Source organism: Aegilops tauschii, chromosome 4, assembly GCF_002575655.3.
Source record: "Aegilops tauschii subsp. strangulata cultivar AL8/78 chromosome 4, Aet v6.0, whole genome shotgun sequence".
Taxonomy (NCBI): Eukaryota; Viridiplantae; Streptophyta; class Magnoliopsida; order Poales; family Poaceae; genus Aegilops; species Aegilops tauschii.
Genome location: NC_053038.3, coordinates 89,639,705 through 89,662,544, shown reverse-complemented (window position 1 = coordinate 89,662,544; position 22,840 = coordinate 89,639,705). Strand labels below are relative to the sequence as shown.

General features: G+C 45.1%; 2 protein-coding genes and 1 pseudogene across 2 annotated transcripts; 2 read left to right on the top strand and 1 right to left on the bottom strand.

Annotated features, from left to right (window-relative positions):
* The first annotated feature begins 1,514 nt into the window (after positions 1–1,514).
* On the top strand, positions 1,515–5,807 carry LOC120962414 (uncharacterized). Its single transcript, XM_040386190.2, has 2 exons — positions 1,515–1,660; positions 3,407–5,807. The coding sequence occupies exon 2, from the start codon at positions 3,408–3,410 to the stop codon at positions 5,082–5,084; it is 1,677 nt and encodes a 558-aa protein (XP_040242124.1). The 5' UTR covers positions 1,515–1,660; position 3,407; the 3' UTR covers positions 5,085–5,807.
* A 2,472-nt stretch (positions 5,808–8,279) lies between these two features.
* On the top strand, positions 8,280–11,492 carry LOC109745640 (uncharacterized; annotated as a pseudogene).
* Positions 11,493–15,770: 4,278 nt separating this feature from the next.
* On the bottom strand, positions 15,771–16,958 carry LOC141021680 (uncharacterized). Its single transcript, XM_073497532.1, has one exon. The coding sequence runs from the start codon at positions 16,956–16,958 to the stop codon at positions 15,771–15,773; it is 1,188 nt and encodes a 395-aa protein (XP_073353633.1).
* Between the last annotated feature and the right edge of the window lie 5,882 nt (positions 16,959–22,840).

The following is a 22,840-nucleotide window of genomic DNA, read 5'->3' as shown; positions in this document are numbered from 1 at the left end:
GCCGACCATTGCAGGCGTAACCAGGGTTGCGGTCGCGGCCGCCGTTGGTGCCGTCGTTGCCACCTTCGCGGCCTTGCCCCGGCTGGCCGTTCCCATCACCCGGGCGACCCCCACCATGCGAGGGGTAGGGCTCCGAGTAGGGCGCACGTCTTCTGGTGCCGTATGAACCCGAGCGGGTCACGGTGTTGGCAGAGGGAGACCACCCCTCCGCCGCACTTTGCTGGGCCTGCAGCGCTTCGAACGACAAAACGAGCGAGTAGAAACTGGAGTAGGGCATAGGTGCATTACTCACACCCCGGGAGGCGGCGATGGAGTTGTAGGCAGAGCCAAGTCCTGTGAGGATGTGATCGATGAGCTCATCATCACGGATCGGGGAGCCGGCCGCGACCATGGTGACGGCCAAGGCCTTCATCTTGTGAATGTATTTAGCCGCGGACAGCTCCTCCTTCCTCAGCGTCTGGAGTTGACGCCGGATGTGACGGACGTTGGCGCGGCTCTGCGCGCCGAACATGCATGGCACCGATGGCCGTCCATACCGCCTGCGCCGACTCGCAGCCAATGAGCTGGCATGCAATATCCTCATCCATGGAGGTGAGGAGAAGGCCCTTGACCTTCTGATCCTGAGTCCACCAATTGTGGTATGCTGGGTTGGCGGCGGTCGTCGCGGCATCGCCAGTGCCCACAGCGATGGTTTTGTCCGGTGCCATCGTGGTGCCATCAAGATAGCAATGGAGGTTGGCACCGGCGAGAACGGTGCCGGCAATGCCCCCCCCCCCCACACACACACACACAACATGAAGTTGTTGCGGCCGAGGCGGATGGAGATCGCCGGAATGGCGAGCGCGGCGGGAACCGAGGCGGCCGCGGGCGAGGTGATGGCGCCGACGGAGTTGGAGAGCGACAAGGCAGCGGACGACATCGCGGCGGCGCGGAGGAGAGCGGCACGCAACGACGGACAGTGGTACTCGCGGCGGCGGCGCGGAAAGAGGCTGCGCGCGGCGGCAGCGGCAAAGGGATCGGGGCGGCGGCCTGGGAGGCGTCTGATACCAAGTTGAAACAGGTAGGTCTAGGTTTTTGCGTGGGGGTTGACATCCATCTCACGTCTCAATATATAGATGATCAGATTACAATTACATACGTATCCGTATACGTGTACAAGTACAATATATGAAAACTAGACCCTATTTTACAAAGGCGAGAGGCGTGGCACGACCTGACATCTATCCGATAGGCGAGAGTAATGACTTCGTAAAATCTTAAGATGCTATGTCGGCTCAGTCTTTCGGAAATGCTTATAAGGTATACGTACTTGTGTATGCCTGTGTACGTGACGGGGCTGTTCAAAAAACCCAGCAGGCGAGAGGGTTTACGGCTGAAGCTGCGGAGTGAGAGGGTGACACGCATCCGTCTAGAGGGAGGTGACAAGTCTCCTGCCGGTTCACTTCAATTTTAGTCTCATGTCCCTTCGGCTTCTTCAATACGTTCTATCTCAATCCACCTTTCACACACTCCTCCTCCCAGTCCCCGGGAAGTAGCAGAGGGTGGACGACTCTCCTTCTCCTGTACCAGTCGAGGGTGCAGGAGGCCGACGGTGTTCTGCATTGGTGGCGGAGGAGCAGGAATTCCGACATCGGTCGATCCGCGCAGCGGCCTCGGAAAGGTGAGGAGGATCGATGGCGTACGCTCATCTATCTTTTTTTCTTGATTTAATTTTACTTGGTTTCAATTATTTCTCCAGAATCTTAACTAGAGTCCCTCGTTTCTTCCATCGATCCCTCGACTTTGACCTTGCTCTCATGCGCTTCAGAGGCACCGGTCGCGGCTAACTGCATGGCGTCGTTGCTTTGGCAGTTTGGTTTCAGTTTTGTGCTTATTTTGTTTGTGAAATTGGTTCTTCTTCCCGAGTTCCCAATTAAACCACATAGTCGAGCGTTCATCTCGAGAAGGTTGCTGCCGCCGCCCAATTTTGATTCGAGATTGGCGCAACGAAAAGGGAGGGCGAAGTGAAATTAAACCTGTCCACAGTCCATTTCAAAATTCACTCTGGATTTTTTTCTGTCAGAGAAAGTTTTCTTCTTAAAAATACATAGATCTACAAACTTGGTAGGTACCTGGAACTGCATCGTCTTTTTCAGCCAGAGAACGTCGGCACTTTATTGATTCAACAACAATGTTACAAATGTGTTCCCCGAATACAGTCCGGGACACACTAAGAAACACAAAGACTACTAGAGTTCATACAAGATTTAGGTAGAACATGGACAGCTACATTTAATTGCCGACGAACATGTTTGAAGGCCACCGAGATGAAGCCGTGTGCACCGTGCTGGTTGTGAACTGTACTGTACAAATGAAAGATTGGACATGTATTTTCGCCGTACTTCTGTAAGTGCATAATTGATATACTATTAGTTTCATGTCCAAAATTTTCTTCTAGAAGCAGGAGCATATCTTCCACCAATTTTGGCAGGTGCACTTTTAATAAGAAAATTCAGATGCATAGCTTTTGAACTGTACGATTTGCATCATGCTGACATTTTCAGCTAACACAAAATGACACACATTTGGGTACATGTTCGAGAAATAAAAGTTTGAGAAAAAAGCACACAGGTGCATGATGGAGTAATACTTGCACACTGGCGAAGCTAGAGAATCAGATCATTGGGGTCAGTTTCCTTGTTTACGGTATAATCTTTCAGGAATGAGCAATAACAACGACTGGATTAATGAATAGTCTATGAATTTCATTCGGTTCATTGGCACACAACAGTTGTGTACCAGCTCTGCCCTGCTTGTGCTTGAATAAATGCTGGAATGTATGGTTTTCTTTTCATGTAAAAAAAGTTTCAGTAGCTAAAACAGCAAATATCTTTGGCACAATCTATCCTTTTTGTTTTTGCAGGTCACAACTTGGGTGCAAGTACCATTCAAGTGATCACCCACATATTTCTTTCTGAAAGTTTTAGAGTTTGTTTTGAAAGAAAATCTGTTCCGGGCTCAGTTGTGCCTGGAAGCCAAAAATCCTCAATCGTCCAAATATAGTATATCTAGTGGTTTGGTTTTGTTTCATGGATGTTAGGTAAAGGGAAATGATTTTCTCTCTTCACTAGCATTTCTTTCCAAACAAAAACCATATAAACATGATGGGCTTTATTTACCTCTGGAAATTGGCAGGTGCAAAGTTTGTATGCACATTCCAACAGGTGAGATTGGGTGTTCGGTAACCAACAAAAAGAATCAAAGCCTTTATTATTGCATCCATGAATATTGTTTTTGGTGGTAAACCTTGCTCCCTTCTTCAATGAACAAATATCTCACGCTTATACAAAAATTTAGTGTACATATGTGTATTACTTGGCTACCGTTTTAGTATTTAGTGACAACTCAGATTATTTATTTTTGTCAGGATGTCCAGCATTATTGTTCCTGTGTACATCAAGGCGCCCGAGCTATCCACAATTCTTGAGAACAATGCAGGACTTGAGTATCTTACCAAGACAAGAAAAGTTTGTGTCAGAAGGCTGCTTAGTGCTAATGCTCATGGGTACCCTATACCACCACCGGCGCTTGAATACATGAAGCAATATCACAAGGCATATTTCACAGATGAGGCACAAGAGCAGTTGAAGGTGGCTCATCCGTATGTATCAAGCAGTGCACCAGCACACGAAGACGATGATCAAAGCCATACTTCTGATGACAATGGTGCAGACAGAAAGAAACGTAAAGACTTGACAGAGAATCCTACTCACCAACATCAAGCATGTACTTCTGGTGTTTCGAGTGTACTCCAGCAAACGATTTCTAAAAGGCCCAAGTTCTGTCTGGAAGAAATTCATAGGACAGGTCACCCTGAAGTGGACGCGAAACGGAAATCCGTTTCGTCTGCTACTCATCCAGGATTTCCAACTGAAGATGAACTTATGCTGGCAGGAGTTTCAGCTACCCCTGAGGAGTACCAAGAATTTCTCAAGACAATGGAGATGATGTACAAAACATATGAGAATCCATGTTATGACGCTGAAGGCCTAGCTCTCGGTTCATTGAAGAGATCAGAGTACTTCCTCATGCCAGATACCATACAGTATGAACCATGTACAGTTGATAGCATTTGCCGAGGGCCTGCATTCTGGAAACCTGATCGGAAGCTAGTTTCTCAGGTGTACGCCCTGGCTAAAACGCAGGCGCTGCAGCTTGGCATTGCAGGGGACAGGCAAATTAAGTGGGCGGTTCTACGAGCTCAGGCATTTTCTGCTGGTTGGTATCATGGACAGAAATACTCAAGGCTTTGTTCGCCTCCAAAGAACTCAGCTGAGATTTATGCCAACGACCTGGGAGCCATTGAGAAATACCTTTCTGATGCTTGGAAGCTTGTCTGCTTCCTGCCATTTCTCCACGAGTTAGCGTTCCGAACGATTGGTAGCACATGGTCATGGAATTCTGACAATGCAGCTAAATATGATTGCAAAGCAATGAAGTTTGCTGATTCTTCATCGGTTGGTCCTGCTCTATCTTACCTGACAGGTAAAGACCTCTATGGTTCTGCTCTGCAATGGATCGGTGTCGAAATACCTATGAAGGTCCTTCAGAGAAAAGTCGGGCGTGATGCGATACCTGAAGTTTTCGCTCTCCAATGTAAAGCAGCTCCTGCTGGTAAAGCCCTGATCACTACCACTCATGCTGTTGTAAAAGAGATGAAGACTTTGGACTGCTGGAAATCCATACAGGATATGCGTAAATTCAACGATACAATAGTTAGTGCAATGGCAGGGAAGATTCAAGCAAACCCTTGGAAGTATCATGCAATGCCAAAGCCTTATAACTTGAAGCCTTTAAGTGAAGAAGAACAACTTGAGGTCACGGCTGCTATGACCTGTGCTGAAGATTTTGCACCGATAACCTTTGCGTTTACTCAGTCTGTGATGGGACATCATCAACTTCCAGGGTACATGGCACTAAAGAAGTATGCTAGTGGTGCTCTCTATGAGCGCTTCAAAAAGTTCTTTGCTTTTATGAGGAAAAAGTTAGCTAAGGATATCGGCGCAAAGATAGTTGCTGAGGCATCTGGTATTCCCCAAAGATGAACACACTGCTAGGAGGGGCCCGCTTCCTGGCACTTCGGCGTCTATTTAATTTCTGATGCTTGGGCTCTGATCTTGATAGATCTTTTGATGGATGGGAGCTCTTCCATGCCTGTCGTTAGCTTATGTTTTGTCAAACAGTTGGTGTCATTGGTTGGTTATTTTGCTGAACTATATTGCCTCCTGTGACAGGTTTTATATGTTTGCCGCCTTGTGTCGTTTAAGATATTCCGGACATGTGCTTCTTATTTGGAGTTAGCGTGGTATTATTATCATGATCATGCTGCTGTGCTGTTTACTTCAGTTATTCCTTTTTGGCACTACTTCAGTTATAAATTTGTCATATTTGTCTAATGAGGGGGGCTCATATGAAACAGAGCTAATGATGTGCCGGATGGTGAACAGTGCTGCTGCGCGACAAGTAAACTGTTGTGCTGTATTGGGATTGATTGTTTTTTCTTGAAGCGGAAAAAGACAGGAGGAAGACTTTTAGTGGGAGCACTGTCTCCGCTCCGTGCATAAGGTAATTTACATGTAGTCACGGTAATCTGACCCATGGGAAAACAATGCAGAATTTGTAATTTTTGGGAAAAGAAATAATAACACTGAAGTAAAATAAATCTTAATTACAACTACGTACTGTGAAACACGGCTGCAAATGAAGTGAAAAAAAGGTGACGCCACTACTCACATTAGTGTTTTTTTTTGTCCTCACAATATGCGTGATATTTTAAAAAATGTTCTTGGATTACCATTTGTTTAGACATTTTGTTCCGTTTGCCCCTTCCAAATTTGACTCGAATGGGACTCTTTCTAGAGCAACCAGTTTCGTAGGTGTTTATGTTGCATATGTTTTCTTGTTTTTTGTTGATATTAAGTTGGTTGTGTTAGCAGGGAGAGAGGGCTTTGGTGGAATAGTTGATTGTATTGCTTGAGCCTCGTGGGCATATATATAGGAGTACAAAGACCAACTTGGAGTACAAGACAAGGCAGGAACGAATCCTAGTCTATCTCATCTTTCCTAATAATCATTACACTCAACATCCTCCGCTGTCACAACGCTAGCGACGCAGACAGTGAGACTGGAGAAGAATCCAAAGGCAAGCCGACGGACACCCCCCCCCCCTCCCCAGTCGTAACAGTCGATGCATCGCGGAAGTCGTGGCTGGAGTGAAAACCGACGAAGTTGCTCAAGCAAGGCGGTAGCCCTTTGTGCCATTTGTCGATGTAGCCAAGAGCGTGGGTGGTGTAGCCGTGATGAGGTAGCCGTGCGAAGAACGCCGGGCGACGCAAACCGATCTTAGATCGGAAAACCGAAAAGAAAACGCCGATCAAGATGACCGGCGGGAGAGAGAAAAAACCGGAGTAAGGGCTCAGGAAAAAGACTCTAGGGAAGCCGGTCAACACGACAAGCGGACGAACCCTAGGTACAGGCGGCGCGGCCCCCGGCGACGGTCATGGAGGCCAACCGCCCCAGGGGCGGCGCGCGGGGCGGAAGTGGCGGGCGGCGGTTAGGGTTGGATCGATTAGGCTGATACCATGTTAGAAGGGAGAGAGTGGTTTGGTGGAATAGTTGATTGTATTGCTTGAGCCTCGTGGGCATATATATAGGAGTACAAAGACTAACTTGGAGTACAGGATAAGGCAGAAACAAATCCTAGTCTATCTCATCTTTCCTAATAATCATTATAATCTCGTCACTTCTTATCTTTGCGAATTAAATAATAAATATATTAACATTGTATTGCTGAATCTTTAGCCTTTTATGATGACAAGGGTTCCTCTCCTTTGGCATTTTACTTCTTAGAGATTTACTCCATCCAATCCTTCATGCAAAACTGGGCGCATTTCACTTGGGCAGCCCTTACCGAAATCATCTGTGCAGCCCTATTGGTCAAGTTTTCCTTGTTTAGTCACTCATGATAAGATCCTGATTAGGGATAGCTTCATGAAGAGTCAGTGCCTAGATTATCTTTCTTGCCTTCTCTACGCTGAAGATGCATGTGTTTTCTTATCAGACTGTGTGGCCTTGATTTGGGCTATGATTTGTCAACTTTTGTATGTTTATCTGGGAGTTCACTTTGAACCGATTGCAAGTTGGTGGATTGATAGTTTCAAAGGCATAATGAAGTACTCCTGAAGTGGTGCTACCTAGTGCGCCTTCAGTATACTCTTCTTGGCTTGAACCTGGACCCTGAAAGAGCAGATACCCCTTTAATCCTTGCCCTTGCTAAAATACTATGTATGCGCCGCATCGACCGCCTACCTGACCTTGGTGGTTCGGTACAAAGTTAAACGTGTTAACGAGTAGTTGCAATGCTTGGCGAGGCGCATTACCATAGGAATGAGTGGTTAATTATAAAATGACTCTAGCTTTCGTTGGTCTCAATCAACGGTGGGAGCAGCATTAACAGTGGATGCTTATAAAATGACGAGGGTTCTAAAATAAGTCGTTCAGGCGCATTATCGTAGGTTGTACTGAACTATTGGGATGCTTGTGCATCGTTGCAAAGTGCAAACACATGTATCAGTTTGCAAAATAAGAAAACTGCATGACTCCCATAGCTTTTGTTTCAGACTTTCAAATGGCTTCTCTTGAAAACGTTTTGCACGCAGGTTCTCGTTCCAAAACGCATGAACTAGTAGTAGTCTAGTACGCATGCCTTTGCTTCTCTTTTTTACGCCACCCACCCCAGACACAGCGCGTCGAGGTGCAAAAAAATTCACTCTCGCTTAAAGCGGTCCTGTTTTACTAGTACTAGTTTGAAAAGGTTCCCCGGACGGGCATGTTTCTCAAGCAGTTTGCCTACCAGTTGATTGATCTCCGATCAGGGAAAGCAAAATTCTTCAGCAAGGAGAAGATCAAGTAGCAGAGAACAGTATCCGGTACGTACTTCAGCACATGACAGATCAATATTTGCATCTGCTTTAACACTTCCGCTGATTTCATTCGATGCAAGTAAAGTTATTTAGCTTTACCACAATTACAAACGTGCATTCTACACAAGGGTGATCAGAACTATACATCCATCCCAGCCGCTTCATAGAACATACATCGATCTTAGCTAACATTAAGAATATATTGACCATCCAAACTTACCTTTCTTAACTTCTAACATAGTACTAGTTGCCTTCGTTCTCATCAATTTTCTCCTTCTTTTAATATGCACATAATGACGAAATCAGGCAAGGCAAGCAATGATGGTTACTGCAGTCAGCCGATTGCTGGTCATGCTGCTCACCTTTGGCTGCGCACACGTTACCACCTGCAGCTCCTTGTATGGAAGCGAGACAGACATGCTGTCACTGCTTGAGTTCAAGAACTCAATCAGTCAAGATCCACATCAAGCCTTTGCGTCGTGGAACGACAGCACCGACTTCTGTGACTGGGGAGGTGTTCGCTGCAGGATGAAGAATCCACGTCGAGTCACTTCTCTTGACCTTCCGTACAAAGGTTTGGTCGGGCAAATCTCTCCGTCGCTCGGGAACCTAACATTCCTGAAATATCTTGTCCTGTCGGACAACCGCTTCACCGCCGAGATTCCTCCTTCCCTTGGTCATCTTCGTCGCCTCCGGTATCTCTACCTTAGCCCGACCAAACCTTGATGTGTTTAAGGTGGATGTACCGAAGCAGAAGTGACCTTAGTAATAACACACTGCAAGGAGGCATACCGAGTTTTGCGAATTGTTCCAGTCTTGAGGAGATACTGCTCAACGGCAATAGTTTAGCTGGGAAGATTCCTGCGGATTGGCCTCCTAACCTTCAGTACATGAGCCTTTCGGCTAATAATCTTGCTGGAACCATCCCTGCCTCTCTTGCCAATCTCACAATGCTTAAAGATTTCAGGATCCTTTACAACAAGATCGAGGGTGACATACCGGATGAGTTTGCAAAGTTAGATGGTCTGCAGGGCTTGTTCGTCACAGCCAATCGGTTGGCAGGTCGATTTCCACAGGCCATCTTGAATCTTTCTACTCTCGTTGGTCTCAGCCTTGTTTCTAACAGTTTCAGAGGAGAACTGCCTTCCAATCTCGGTAACAGTCTACCAAATCTCCAGGAACTATATTTAGGCGGTAACCTCTTTCAAGGGAATATCCCTGTTTCATTGACAAATGCTTCCAAGCTATACCGTGTCGATATATCAGCCAATAATTTGACCGGAGTTGTGCCAGGCTCTATCGGCAAACTAACCAGACTTTCTCATTTGAATCTAGAGCTCAATAAACTCGAAGCACATGCCAATAAAGACTGGCAGTTTATGTATAGCCTAGCGAATTGCACTGAGCTACGACTTTTCTCGATGCATGGAAACCATTTAGAAAGCCATGTACCAGCTTCATTAGGCAACCTTTCTGTTCACCTCGAAACACTCTACTTGGGAGGAAATAAATTGTCAGGGAGTTTTCCCCGTGGCATAGAAAACTTTCCCAACCTGATTCGCTTGGGATTGGAAAGCAATCAATTTACTGGGGCAGTTCCGGAATGGCTCGGGAGTCTCAGGAATTTGCAGGTAATATTGTTAGATGACAACATGTTTACAGGATTTATCCCAATGTCACTGCCAAATTTGTCTCGACTAGGGGTTCTATATCTACATTCTAACAAGCTTGGTGGTCACATACCCCCAAGCTTAGGAAGCCTCCAAATGCTTCAAGCATTACGCATTGATAAAAACGGTTTTATTGGCAAAGTACCAAAGGAGATCTTCAGAATACCAACAATATTCGAAATTGACTTATCTTTCAACAACCTTGATGGAGAACTTCCTAGCAACATTGACAACGCCAAACAACTTACATATTTGCACGTTTCATCCAATAAACTATCCGGGGATATTCCGCACACACTGGGCAACTGTAGAAGTTTGGAACGAGTTGAACTGGACATGAACAGTTTTAGTGGAAACATCCCCACTTCATTCAGTGAACTGAGTGTCCTAGCAGTATTGAACTTGTCATACAATGGCTTAAGTGGATCAATACCGGCGTCTTTTGGGGATCTTCAGCTTCTTCAAGAAATCGATTTGTCATTTAACCATCTTGAGGGTGAGGCCCCAGCGAAAGGAATTTTCAATAATGCAGCTGCTGTGAGGATCCATGGAAACCAGGGGCTTTGTGGTGGGGCACCGGAGTTACACCTACATGCATGTCCTTTTGTGCCTTTGGATTCAGATAAGAAGAAGCAATCTATTGTGGTGAAGCTAGTGATTCCAGTAGCAAATCGTGTTAGTTGTTGCGGCCATTTATGCTCTATTGTTCTGTAGTGGAAGGCGGAAGAAAAAATGTATCCCTGTCCAGTTATTTGGTCCAAACTTCCCTAGAATTTCTTATAGTGATCTTCTGAAAGCAACTGAAGGGTTCTCACCATCTAATTTGATCGGTAGAGGCAGCTATAGCTCTGTGTATCAAGGAAGACTATTTCCAGATAGAAGTGTTGTTGCTGTGAAAGTCTTCAGCCTAGAGACAAGAGGAGCAGGGAAGAGCTTCATTGTTGAATGTGATGCTTTAAGGAATGTGCGACATCGCAATCTAGTCCCTATCCTAACTGCATGCTCCAGCACTGATTCTAGAGGAAATGATTTTAAAGCACTGGTGTATGAGTTCATGCCACGAGGGGACTTGCATAAATTGCTACACTCGGCTCGGGGTGATGAAGGCACTTCAGGTTTGAACTATATTTCACTGGCTCAACGGCTAAGCATTGTGGTGGATGTATCAGATGCAGTGGCGTACCTGCACCACAACCACCGAGGAAGCATTGTTCATTGTGATCTGAAACCTAGCAACATTCTTCTGGATAATGATATGGTAGCTCATGTGGGAGATTTTGGACTTGCACGGTTGCATGTCCATCCTGCATCCTCATCATTTGGTGACTCAACTTCGACTTCTTCGGTTGCGATAAAGGGAACAATAGGATATGTTGCTCCAGGTATATATTGTCCAGTTTTAGATTCTGTTTTTTTTCTTCCTTAGCCTGATTGCTTGAACATGTGAATTTGAACTAAGCTCTTGCTACATGCATGGTATATACAGAATTTGCAGGGGGTGGTCAAGTTTCAGCCACCGCCGATGTTTACAGCTTCAGGGTTGTTCTCCTTGAAATATTCACCCGAAGGAGGCCAACGGATGACATGTTCAAGGATGGATTGAGCATCATGAAGTTCGTGGAGATTAACTTACCTGACAAGATGTTGCAGATTATTGATCCAGAGCTGGTACAAGACCTGGACCTCTACCAAGAAGCTCCAATGGCCGAGGACATTGGATCACACTGTTTGATCTCAGTGCTGAATGTTGGGATGCACCAAGTCGTCTCCAAGTGAACGCATCAAAATGCAGGAGGTGTCTGCCAGGCTGCATGGAATCAGGGATGCGTACTTCAGAGTTCAGAGGCTAAGAGAAAGCTGAAGAGGCCGTTCAGTAGTTGGAGTTTGGAAGACTTAACTAAATTGCAAAATATCTACCATGCATAGCATGTACACATATTTTTCTAAGTGACTCGCCACTCCTTAAATAAGTAACCGGGTTTCCTAAAACAAAAAGGGACCATAACTAGTGTAGAACTGCAATTTACCACAATTAAATTTCCCATTCGATTGCCAACTTGATATTCATGTGACCTTGAAACATAGACACAGATGAGGAAAGGACCATGCAGTGCAACTACTGTTGATATATAAATTCATCACCATAAATCACATGAGACAGACGTTCGAAACTGAATCCACAGACTGAATCAACTGTGCGACAGAAGAGCATGTAAATTCTGTCCAAAGCTACCGTGTCGGCAATGTAAAGTTGTTGTTTAAAATTTACTGTTGGTTAGGAATGCTAGTGATTGCACACCTTAGTGTTAGTGATGATTCGGTTCCACTAACCCTGGATGGGAGACTAAATTGTACTACTGCTTATTCAAAAAGACTGAATCGTAGTACTACTTATGCTTCTGGGATGGACCAACAGTCGGAAATGCAAATCTATGGCCCCATGTTTTGTTTCTATAATGGAGCTTTGAGCAAAGACGCGTAATCAGTCAGAGTATCGACTGGATGAAGTCGGTCTGAGCAACTGTACAAGACTTGTGCTTAATCATACGGAGCCCGTTGCCCTTGCCCATATCACTGCCACTTTTTTTGCCAGACAACACTTCCAGACCAGTGAAAACAACAATGGTCTCGCCGACCGGACCGCCTTGTCCATCCGTCACAATGTTGTTCATGTCATCATAGAAGTTGGTGATGCAAAATCTACCAGAACCGAAACTGATAATGCTGCTGGAACCATAGGATGCCGGGAGCCATTGCTTCGGTAGGTGTGGATCCCCCCAGACATAGCGCCGCTTCGGCCCATGCCCTCTTGGGACAGGGGAGAGATCAGCCGCACGCGGGAGCTCGGGGTTAGCAGCAGAGAGGCCTAACCAGAGCTTGAGCTCAGGGACGTACTCGGCCTTGCCGTAGAAGGGCATCTGCCAGTCACCAGCCAGGCTCCACGTCCGGCTCACCGTGTCGAAGCAGTGGGTGCCGGAGCCATCAAGGAAGGGCGGCAGGGGGAGTGCAGCGGGAGTGCGACGTGTGCGGCTGGTGACGTGTGCTATCAAGGAAGGGCGGCAGCGGGAGTGCTGTTTCACGGTGCCATGTCTCAACGTGGCTACCGGGGTCCTTGCGGCAGATTAGGGCCTCGAACGGAGTGGCCATGCATGAATCGAGGAACGTGTCTATGATGTAGAGGCTGCTGTGGTCGCCGCCGTCCTGCTCGCCTTCAGGTCCGGGGCTGGGGACAGAGACGACGACGGGGTGGCAGTGCTTGGGCGAATGGAGGTTGGGCGCGGTTATCATGCAGCGGGCCTCGGTGTCGAAAAAGGCGGTGCGTGCCCCGCTGTCGGTGAAGAAGATCTTGCTTCCAGAGAGAGGGAAGAATTCCACCCGGGCGTGGGCGTTGCAAGCCGTCGGGCAGGGCGATGGCCGCACGGTGAAGACTGCCGGCGACAGCCTAACACTCTCCAACCGATCTGAGAGCGCCGCCTGGTTCTTCTTCCTTCTTGGGACGGTCCCTAAAGGTGAGAACGGCGGCACTTTTCTTAGCCTGGGCAGAGCTCGCGCCTTTGCTGCTGCTTCTTCTTCTGTTGGGTAGAACAAATGGTCGCGCTTGAGGAGGTGAAGCGAATAGGCGCGTTTTTTGTGGTTCTCCAACAGCAGATGCACGTGGCGGCGGAGGCTCATGATTGACAACTCGGAACTAGAGCTTCAAAATCAGGATTGATGCACGTGCCGGCCGAGGCTCATGGACTGGTTGAGTGACAACTCCCAACTAGGAGTAGCAGATATCCTGAATAGATTGAAAACAACAACAGAAAAGCAGGATTTTGGTTATTTCAGGACGACCTCGCAAACTACAAAACGAGTACAGAGTATATCGATAGAGAAAGGAACCGGCCGATCGATAGGCAGGCTCTGCTCACCGTTTCTTCGACCTTTCTTCTAAAAGATATATAACAATTGCATAAAAAGAAATAGGGGTTGCGGACTGACCTTCCTTTTGATCAAGGTAGACGAAGAGGGAGGAAGCAGATTAGAGGGAGGAGGAGGAGCCAGGGGCGGCGGGGCGGAACACAGCGGCACGACGGTGGATTAGGGGACGGCGAGATCGAAACACGGGCCGAACGATTTGTCCAGTTGCTTCATGGGCCAACAGAAATCGACTCAGGGCGCACCACGCGGGTTGATCAGAACATGTTTTTATGTCTCAAAAAATAAATCAATCAGAACATGTTTTCTCTCACAAAAATATTGAGAACATGTTTGAAAACGATTGCCATCACTTGGAGGATCATGCAAATTTTGTCCGCCGCCTTTCACGATCAACACGTGCCCTGTGGGCCCTCGCACGCATCCACTCTTGAAATAACGCACAATTGTACTCTTCTCTCTCTCCTTCTGTCTCATATCTCCTTCCCCACTATAGATCAGGGCGAGGCGCTGGAAGCCTGCCGCCGCCACCGCACACACACGACGTGCCGCTGCCGCTGCCGCCAGCGAGCAGCTGAAGGTCAGGTCGCCGTGGATCCCTCGCCGAGATCCATCCGATGTGCTACTGGTGTAGGAGGGGCCAACTTCTGCAGCCCGACCACCGCTCGCCATGGTGCTGCAAGCGTCGCTGTCATCGCCTCGCTAGAGCTGCAATTCAGCCGTTGAGCTGCAAGTTCTTCTCTCCTCATTTCCCTCTCCAACTGGTCCTCTCCCCGCCTCCCTACGACCTCTTGAAGCCATGGCCGCCACTCGAGCGGGCATGCCCGAGCTCCGCTCCGGCCTCCCTTCTCCCCTCAATCATTGTTCGGTCCGGCGCCGATGCTTTTTTATACTTTTCCACAACAAGGGCCTTGTTGCAGAAGTCCACCCGCAACATTATCTCTGTTGCGGAAATTTCTCGATTCACACCGACATCATCCTTTTTAGTGAAAAAATTCTGCAACATTATTCATATTGTGAAAGTCCTCCTGCAAGACTATGTGCAACTAGACCCAATATGCACCAAGCGTGTCGTGTGTTCTCTTCAACATAGATGGTCGTCCATCCAAGAGGCCGTTACCAAATTTGTTGGTTATTTCAAACAAGTTGTAAGCCGGAACCAAAGCGGCATTGGAGTTCTAACCCATGCAACTTTGACGACGGCTTTGTACCATCAAGTGGAGAAGAAGTCATTCATTTTTTTTCATTGTTGGATGAAATTAAATGGGGGGCCCAAGTGGCAGAACGTCCTCAAGGAAATTGAGAATGGCATGAAGAAAATGAAGAAAAACGATGGGTCGATCTCAGCTCAATCAATTGGAGTGGACGAGGAAGGGGAAGAAGAAAATGTTGCATCCGACTTACAACCAACCGTGCCAAAAAGAAACCGGTGGCGCGTGAAGATGCGGCGCGTGAAGGTGCGACAAGCAAAACATCCGCCACTTGGACGGGCATTTTTTATGCCAAGGAGGAGAGGTAGAAGATGTTCAATGATGTGCAAAGGGAGAAGATGAAATTCGACCGGGAGAGGTTGGCCTTGGAGCAGGAGAAGGTGGAATTGGAGAGGCAAGAGAAGGTTGCCAAATGGGAGCTTGAGAAAACGGTGACAAAGCATGGTCTTGAGCTCGATAAAGAGAGGTTGCGGCTTACGAGAGAGACAAAGGAGTCGAGGATCTTGATGCAGGACATCAACCTCTTGGATCTTGAAGGGAAGAAGTAGCTGCTCCGCATGAAGATGAGGATCAATGACCGTGAGGACTGAAGTCGTTGATTCATTCGTGTATGGTTTATCTATATATGAATTATTGAATTTTATTTTGGCATGTACTAAACTTATTTGGGTTACAATATTCTATAGTTGAATGTATGATGAATTTGCATTGTATGATCGTTGTATATGAATTTGCATGGATTTAAGTATCGAGATTTGCAAAGTAGAAGAGGTCCAAAAGAGAACCTGTCCAGTGTTGTACGGGGCCACGTCTCGGCATGTCTGCGGGCAGATTAAACAATTTCGGTTGTAGATGGTCATAGGTAACCTCTCTTGTAGTGGGTACTGGAGGAAGCAAATTAAAAACAAATGACTTGATAATGAAGTCTCAACTACCCCTTATACATAGCTAAAAGGATGGAGCATTGAGCAAAGACACGTATCACTTAGTCCCGGAAAAAAACATATCAGTTAGAGTACCAACATTGTCTCGATTTCGTTGGTGCTAGAAATTGTACATGATTTGTGCTTAATCATACGGATCCCGTTGCCCTTGCCGCTTCCTTTGCCGGACAACACTTCCAAACCAGTGAAAACAACAATTGTCTCGCCAACTGGACCTGTTTGTCTATCCATCATAGAGTTGTTCATGTCTTCAAAGTAGTTGGTGATGCAAAACCTACCGGAACCCAAGTGGACAATGCTGGTGGGACCATCGAACGACGACAGCCATTCCTTCGGCAGGTGTGGATCCCCCCAAACATAGCGCCGCTTCGGCTCATGCCCTCTGAGGACAGATGAGAGATCAGCCGCGCACGGGCGCTGGGGATATTCAGTAGAGAGGCCAAACCAGAGCTTGAGCTCAGGGACGTACTCAGCCTTGCCGCAGAAGGGCATCTGCCAGTCACCAGCCCGGCTCCACGCCCGGCTCGCCGTGTCGAAGCAGTAGGTGCCCAAGCCATCTGCGGAGACGCAGATGACGTCCCCCACCACGGAATAGGATGATATCGAGATACAGTGGCGATGTGGCCAGTCATTAAGGAATGGAGGCAGCGGGAGCGTGTCACGGTGCCATGTCTTCGTGACATCATCGTGGCTATCTGGGTGCTTGCGGTAGATTAGGGCCTCGAACGGAGAGGGCTTGTATGGATCGAGCTGGGTGTCCATGATGTAGAGGCTGTGGTCGCCGCCGTCCTGCTCGCCTCCAGGCCCAGGGCTTGGGACAGAGAGCGCCATGGGGTGGCACTTGGGCGAATGGAGGTTGGGCGCGGTTACCATGCAGCGGGCCTCGGTGTCGAAAAAGGCGGTGCGTGCCCCGCTGTCGGTGAAGAAGACCATGCTTCCAGAGAGAGGGAAGCACTGCACCCGGGCTTCGCCGTTGCAAGCCGTCGGGCATGGCGATGGCTGCACGCTGAAGACCGGCGGCGGCAGCTTAACACTCCGCAGCTGGTCTGAGGGAGCCGCCTGCTTCTTCTTCCTTTTTGGGATGGTCCCGAAAGGCGAGTCTGGCGGCACTTTTCTTAGGCTGGGCAGAGCTCGCGTCTTTGCTGCTGCTTCTTCTGTTGGGTAGAACAAATGGTCGCGCTTGAGGAGCCGAAGCTGGTGCGCGCATCTTATTTGGTTTACTAACAGCAGATGCACGTGCCGCCGGAGGCTCATGGTTGAGTGACAACTCCCAGCTAGCAGATACCCTGAATAAGTAGATTCAACACAACAAACGCTCATACAAACGCCAGCAAGGAAGATTATATCGAGAGAGGAAGGAACCGAGCGATCGACGCACAGGCTCTGCTCCCCGTTTCTTCGATCTTTCTTCTAAAAGATACAATTGCATACAGAAAAGAAATAGGGTTTGCGGACTGACCTTCCTATCGATCAAGGTAGACGAAGAGGGAGGAAGCAGATCAGTGGAGGAGGAGGAGCACAGCGGCACGACGGCGGCGGATTAGGGGAACAGGGCAGCGAGAACGATATGTCGTCCAGTTGCTTCACGGGCCTAGCAAACAGAATTCGCCCCAGGGCAGGGCTAATATGCAACCTGAGCGAGCGCGAGACTCGCCTGCCCAGCGCGAGGGAGGCCACATCCTGTTTTTTTATGTTCTTTTTAATGTAGTTTTTGCTTTCTGATTTATTATTTTACTTTTTTATACTTCCAAATATTGTAAATATATATATTACGAAAACAAATTACATAAAACATTTTAAAAATATTAATCAAGAATTTAAAAATGTCAAATGTCTATGTAAAATATGTCCTTCATGTAATAAAATATATACAATGTGTATGGAAAAAATGATCATGTATTTCAAAAATATTAATCAAGTATTTAATTTTTTCAATAAAGAATTTGAAAAATGTTTGATCTATATATAAAACATGTATTCCAAGAGAAGCAAATATGTGCTTCTTGTGTAAGCAAATATTTTTTTTCCCGAGAAGCACAATTGTGTTTCTCGCTGAAACAAATATATACTTCTCATAGAAGCACATTTTTTTTCTCTTTTCAGGAAGCACAATAGCGTTTCATGAAAAAAAACTCCAAAACTTACTAAAAATCGGGCGAACACTGAAACACCGAAAAAAAAGAAAAAACTCCGAAAACATGTAAAGAAACTACGAGCGCTCAGCATGCCACATATGGCGGCGGCTGTACTAACCATTAGGGAGCTCCTAGGCACAAAACATGACTTTCATGGGAGCCCCCAAGTGGTAACCGTTGGCTAGCTGGTCTCCTATATGCCGCTTATTGCGGCAAATTGTCCGTGTTTCACACAGCGGGAGTCAATCGCCTGACGCATAGGCTGAACCACAAAGTAGCACCCACCCACGGAGCGGTGGAAAATCCTAAAAAAGAGGTGTGTTGCGCAGGAATTGAACTCGCAACCACCCGCTCACGGAGGTGTGTAGCTAGTTACAGGAGCTTCTGAGTGTTTGGGAATAACACACAAAGCGAAAGTTTAAGAATGAACAACAACAACAACAACAACAACAACAACAACAGATAAAAATATTATCTAAAAAAACTTGAAACATTTCTTGCAGATGCCAAATAAATCATTTTAATTCCGAACAATTTTTCAGGAATGCAACTACTTTTTATGAAAAATATGAACAATGTTTGAATTTTTGAATAAATTTTAGAAATGGAAAACATTTTTTGAATTTCTGGATTTTTTTTAAAACCTTGGAAACGTGAACAGCTTATGAAATTGTGGAAAAAATTTCAAAGTGAGAGCATTTTTTTAAATTCTGAACAATTAAAAAAACTTAATATTTTTTGAAATTCCCAAAAAAATGAATTTATGAATAAAAATTTGAAAATGTCAGCATTTCTCGAAAATCATCATTTTTCAGAAATCACGAGCTTCTCAGAAAATTCAAAATAATTCTTGAAAATACGAACAATTTTTGAAAATTCAAGCAAAACTTGAAATTTATAACATTTTTCAAAAACAAAAACGTTTCAGATTTATGAACAAATTTTGGAAACAAGAACTTTTTGTGAAATTTATGGGCATTTTCTGGGAATACAATAAAATAAAAATAAAAAGAAAAGGGAACAGGAAGATTTCCAAACTATAATGTCAAAAGACCAACAAAAACCGGTTCAGGTACCTTTAGAAGATTTCCAAACCAGATTGCTGCTGTACGTTTACTTACCTACAAAATGGGCCCTCCTGTTTTAGATCCCTCGCTGTGCTGTGCGTTAGACGTAGAGAGCTTCATATAGGAAATTCCATGCTAGAGAGCTGCGTACTGAATGAAAATTTTGTTGTTTTGTTCAAAACTTATAGGTCTGTTCGTGCATTTTCTCATTATGTTTAGAAATTTCAAAAAAAAATCACGAAATTAAATATCTTCACTAAATTTAGAAAAATTTAAGGAAAAAATAAAATGGCACTAAATTTTAGAAAATAATATATTTTTAAGTTATTTTTATGATTTTTTTTCAATACTTATAAGGTGTGTTCGTGCATTTTCTCAATACGTTTAGATGTTTTTTAAATGTTTTTGTGAACTTAAAAATCTTCACAAAAGATTGAAAAAAAACCAGAAAAATATAGAATGTTCATTAAATTTTAGAAAATATTCTCATTTCTTGAGAAACAAAATCTGCTTTTTTGTTCGATACTATGAGGTGTGTTCGTGCATTTTCCCAATATATTTAGATATTTCAACAATAATTATTTGTGAGATTGAAAAAATTCACAAAAGTTTAAATTCTTTATAAATATAAAATTCAAGAAATATTCACATTTTAAAAAGCACTTTTCAAAATCTCCCTGATTTTAAAAGATGTTCTCAATTTTTTTAAAGATCTTCATTGAAAAAACAATCTTATTTTTACTTCTATTCTCATATGTAAAAAATATCCATGTATTTAATAAATATTCTTGGATTTTAAAAAAATTATGAATATTAAAAACTGATCATAGATTTTTGAAAAGGAAAATGACAAAAACAAATAAAAAGAAAAGGAAGAAAACACAAAGAAAACCGGAAGAGGCTGGGAGGAAAAAGAAGAAGGAGAAAAAACAAGAGGAAAAAAGGAAACCAAAAGAAAAGAAAACCAAAAACTGAACAAAACCAACGGAAACGGTCAAGGGAATGAAACATAGAAGGATCGCTTGGAATGAAAATCGTCGACTGCTAGTCTTGCTAGTATGCTACTTCGGCGGGGCCCATATGTCGCTGTCTTGTACGACAACCCGATTTTATTCTATTTTTCCGGAGAAATCTTCATGGCTAGCTTTATTTTAAAAAAATCACACTTGCATCGTTTGTTAAGAACTTAATAATATACTCCGGAGGCAAATCAAACCATACCGAGGGTGCTATGTTACAATAAATAGCGAGAAAATAGCCCTTCGTTACGATGGAACGAAACAATTATGTTGGATGTAAAATTTTGTTTTGTCAAACCCTACAGAGTTCCATCCGTGAGTCGTCTATAAATACTGCTGGCATATGTTCAAAATTCAAAATCGCTCCCTGAAAGTGCATCTCTTATGTACCCCTAAAGTATTTTGGTGATTTATGACAAACAAATTGGGTGGACTAAAATTTCTACAAAGCTCATTTCAGGTTTAGTTTCTATCGCTTTGAGTGAAACATCAATGATGACCCCTACCTACAAATAATTTTCAAGTTCTTGCCCACCTGATTCTTAGGGCATCTCAAGGCGAAGTCCTAATTTTTAGAGGAGCAAGAGGCTGAGTATATGTTAGGGGAGAAATTTTACTCTAAGTTTGGTTGTTTCTAGCCGATCCCTTAAATTTAGAAGAGTAAATAAGTTTTGGTGCAAATTCCATGCAAATTAAACGACATTCGGTGCAAATACTAGTACGTAAATGACATTCCATGTAGATTCTTAATATTTTACATAGAACTTAAAAAAGATTCAACATATTAGGTACAAATTAAACCTAATCCAATTCTAAACGGATTCTTCCTCGAGTTCCTTCCACTCCCTTCTAGTCATATAGCCGATCATTGGGTCCGTCGCCATGGCCGTTGCCATCGTCATCACCGTCTTCATCGCTGCATAGACCTTGGTCCTCCCCGCTGTGAACTCCGCATACATCCATTGTTCGGTCTCGACGCGCTCCGGGAAGCGCCGGCGGAGCTCGGACATGTAAGCCTCGCCAGCAGCCTCCACTCGGGAGGGGAAGTTTTTTACTCTGAGGCCGAGGGGTCGAATATTTTACTCCTTGGCAGCCGCTCAGAGTAAACGTTATACTCCTCTATTGGTTTAAGGCGATCATTTAGGTCTGGTCTAGAGGAGTAAACCGAGATATTTTACTTCTCTGGTCGGGTTTAGGGGGTTGGCTAGAGATGCCCCTAGAATGCAATTTCTTTGTTTTTGGTAAATCAAAGATTCAAGAGCATTCCCCGTAGAAGTATTCCGGAAATCTGGGCCTGGCGCTCTTCCATTTTTTTATAGGAATCCTCTATTTTAGTTCTCACTCGCTTAATTCGGAAGAGGAAAACGACAGCAGCCCCGAACTCCATATGGGGAAGGAACGTTGTTGTTTTCAAGGTCCCGTCCACCTACAACTAATAAAGCTCCGCCTTTGGTTGAGTGTAGGACATTCGTACTGTCATGAGGGGGATAGATAAAGGTACCTTTGTTTGAAAGCCCATAAAATAACCTAAACTAAAGTTCCTAAACAATCCACTCAAGCGACTCAGTACTACCAGGAAATTGGTTTTACCTATTCTCGCGGAAAAGAGCTACATTATGTTGTTCAGAACCATTACTCTCTTTTATCCTGGTACTTCCAAGTACTGTGTTTTTTGTCTGGGTCTGAACATGCTTTGGTCGTTGAATATTTGAATGTGTTCGGAAGTTCTGAAGATTCTTCTTCTAGTACTTCGGGCAAGTTATATTTTGAAGATAACAATAAGATTTCAGACTTTGTGTGTATATACTCGACAATACTCCTTTGTTGTGGCAACCACCTTGCACTTGGCAGAGTATTGTCGCATGTATTCAGACTTTTAAGCAGGGTTGCATTTGGCATGTTGGAAGTGGAGCTCAAATTGATATCTGGCATGATCCATGGATTCCATCAAGTGTCACAAGGAAAGTAATCACGAATAGGGGTGCAACAATGCTTTCAAAAGTTGATGAGTTAATAAACCCGTACACAGGCTAGTGGGATGAGGATCTAATTCGTGATGTTTTCTCTCCTGTCGATGTTCATAGGATATTACAAATCCCCTTGAATTATCACTTGACGGAAGACTTTGTGGCTTGGAACTATACATGGTCAGGCACGTTTTCCGTGCGATCGGCTTATCATAAGGAGTTCGAACATCAACATGGGGCACAGTGGGTGCGAGCTGATGGGCAAGGTACAGAAAATATAAACTCAGTTTGGAAGGATATGTGGAAGCTGAAAATACCAGGGAAGATAAAGCATTTTGCATGGAAAGTTTTGCATGGCGCCCTCCCATGCTTTGGTGTATTAGCAAACCGACACATCCCATGCTAAGCTCAATGTCCAATTTGTTTAGTTGGAGCAGAAGACATTCAACACTGCTTATTTAAGTGCCGACGAGCGACGGATGTTTGGGAGCGCCTGGGCTTGCTACAAGTCATATGGGAAGCTGTCGCCGAGGACAGATCAGGATCTATTACGATTGAAATTTTATCAAAGCTTCAGGGCAATGATGTGGAGGTACCAACAGCGGAGCTTGCAGTTGTAGCAGCATGGTATATATGGTGGCCGCGCCGACAGATAGTGGGAGTAAAATTCCAAACGCCGGAAAAAACTGCACTAGCCATCAAGGTTTGGCGACAAATTACCTCAGGTCAACTATACCCAAAGGACCAATAAGGAAGAATGACCACATGTGGAGGAAACCAGGACATGGGATCGTGAAGATAAATGTTGATGCTTCCTTTCAGTATGAAACACTTTCAGGTGCTTGTGGTGCTGTGGCTCGGGACGACCGGGGTGATTTTATTGCTGCAGCAAGTTGGTTTGTTCCAAACATCAGTGGAGTTGACTCAGCTGAGCTAACTGCCATCAGA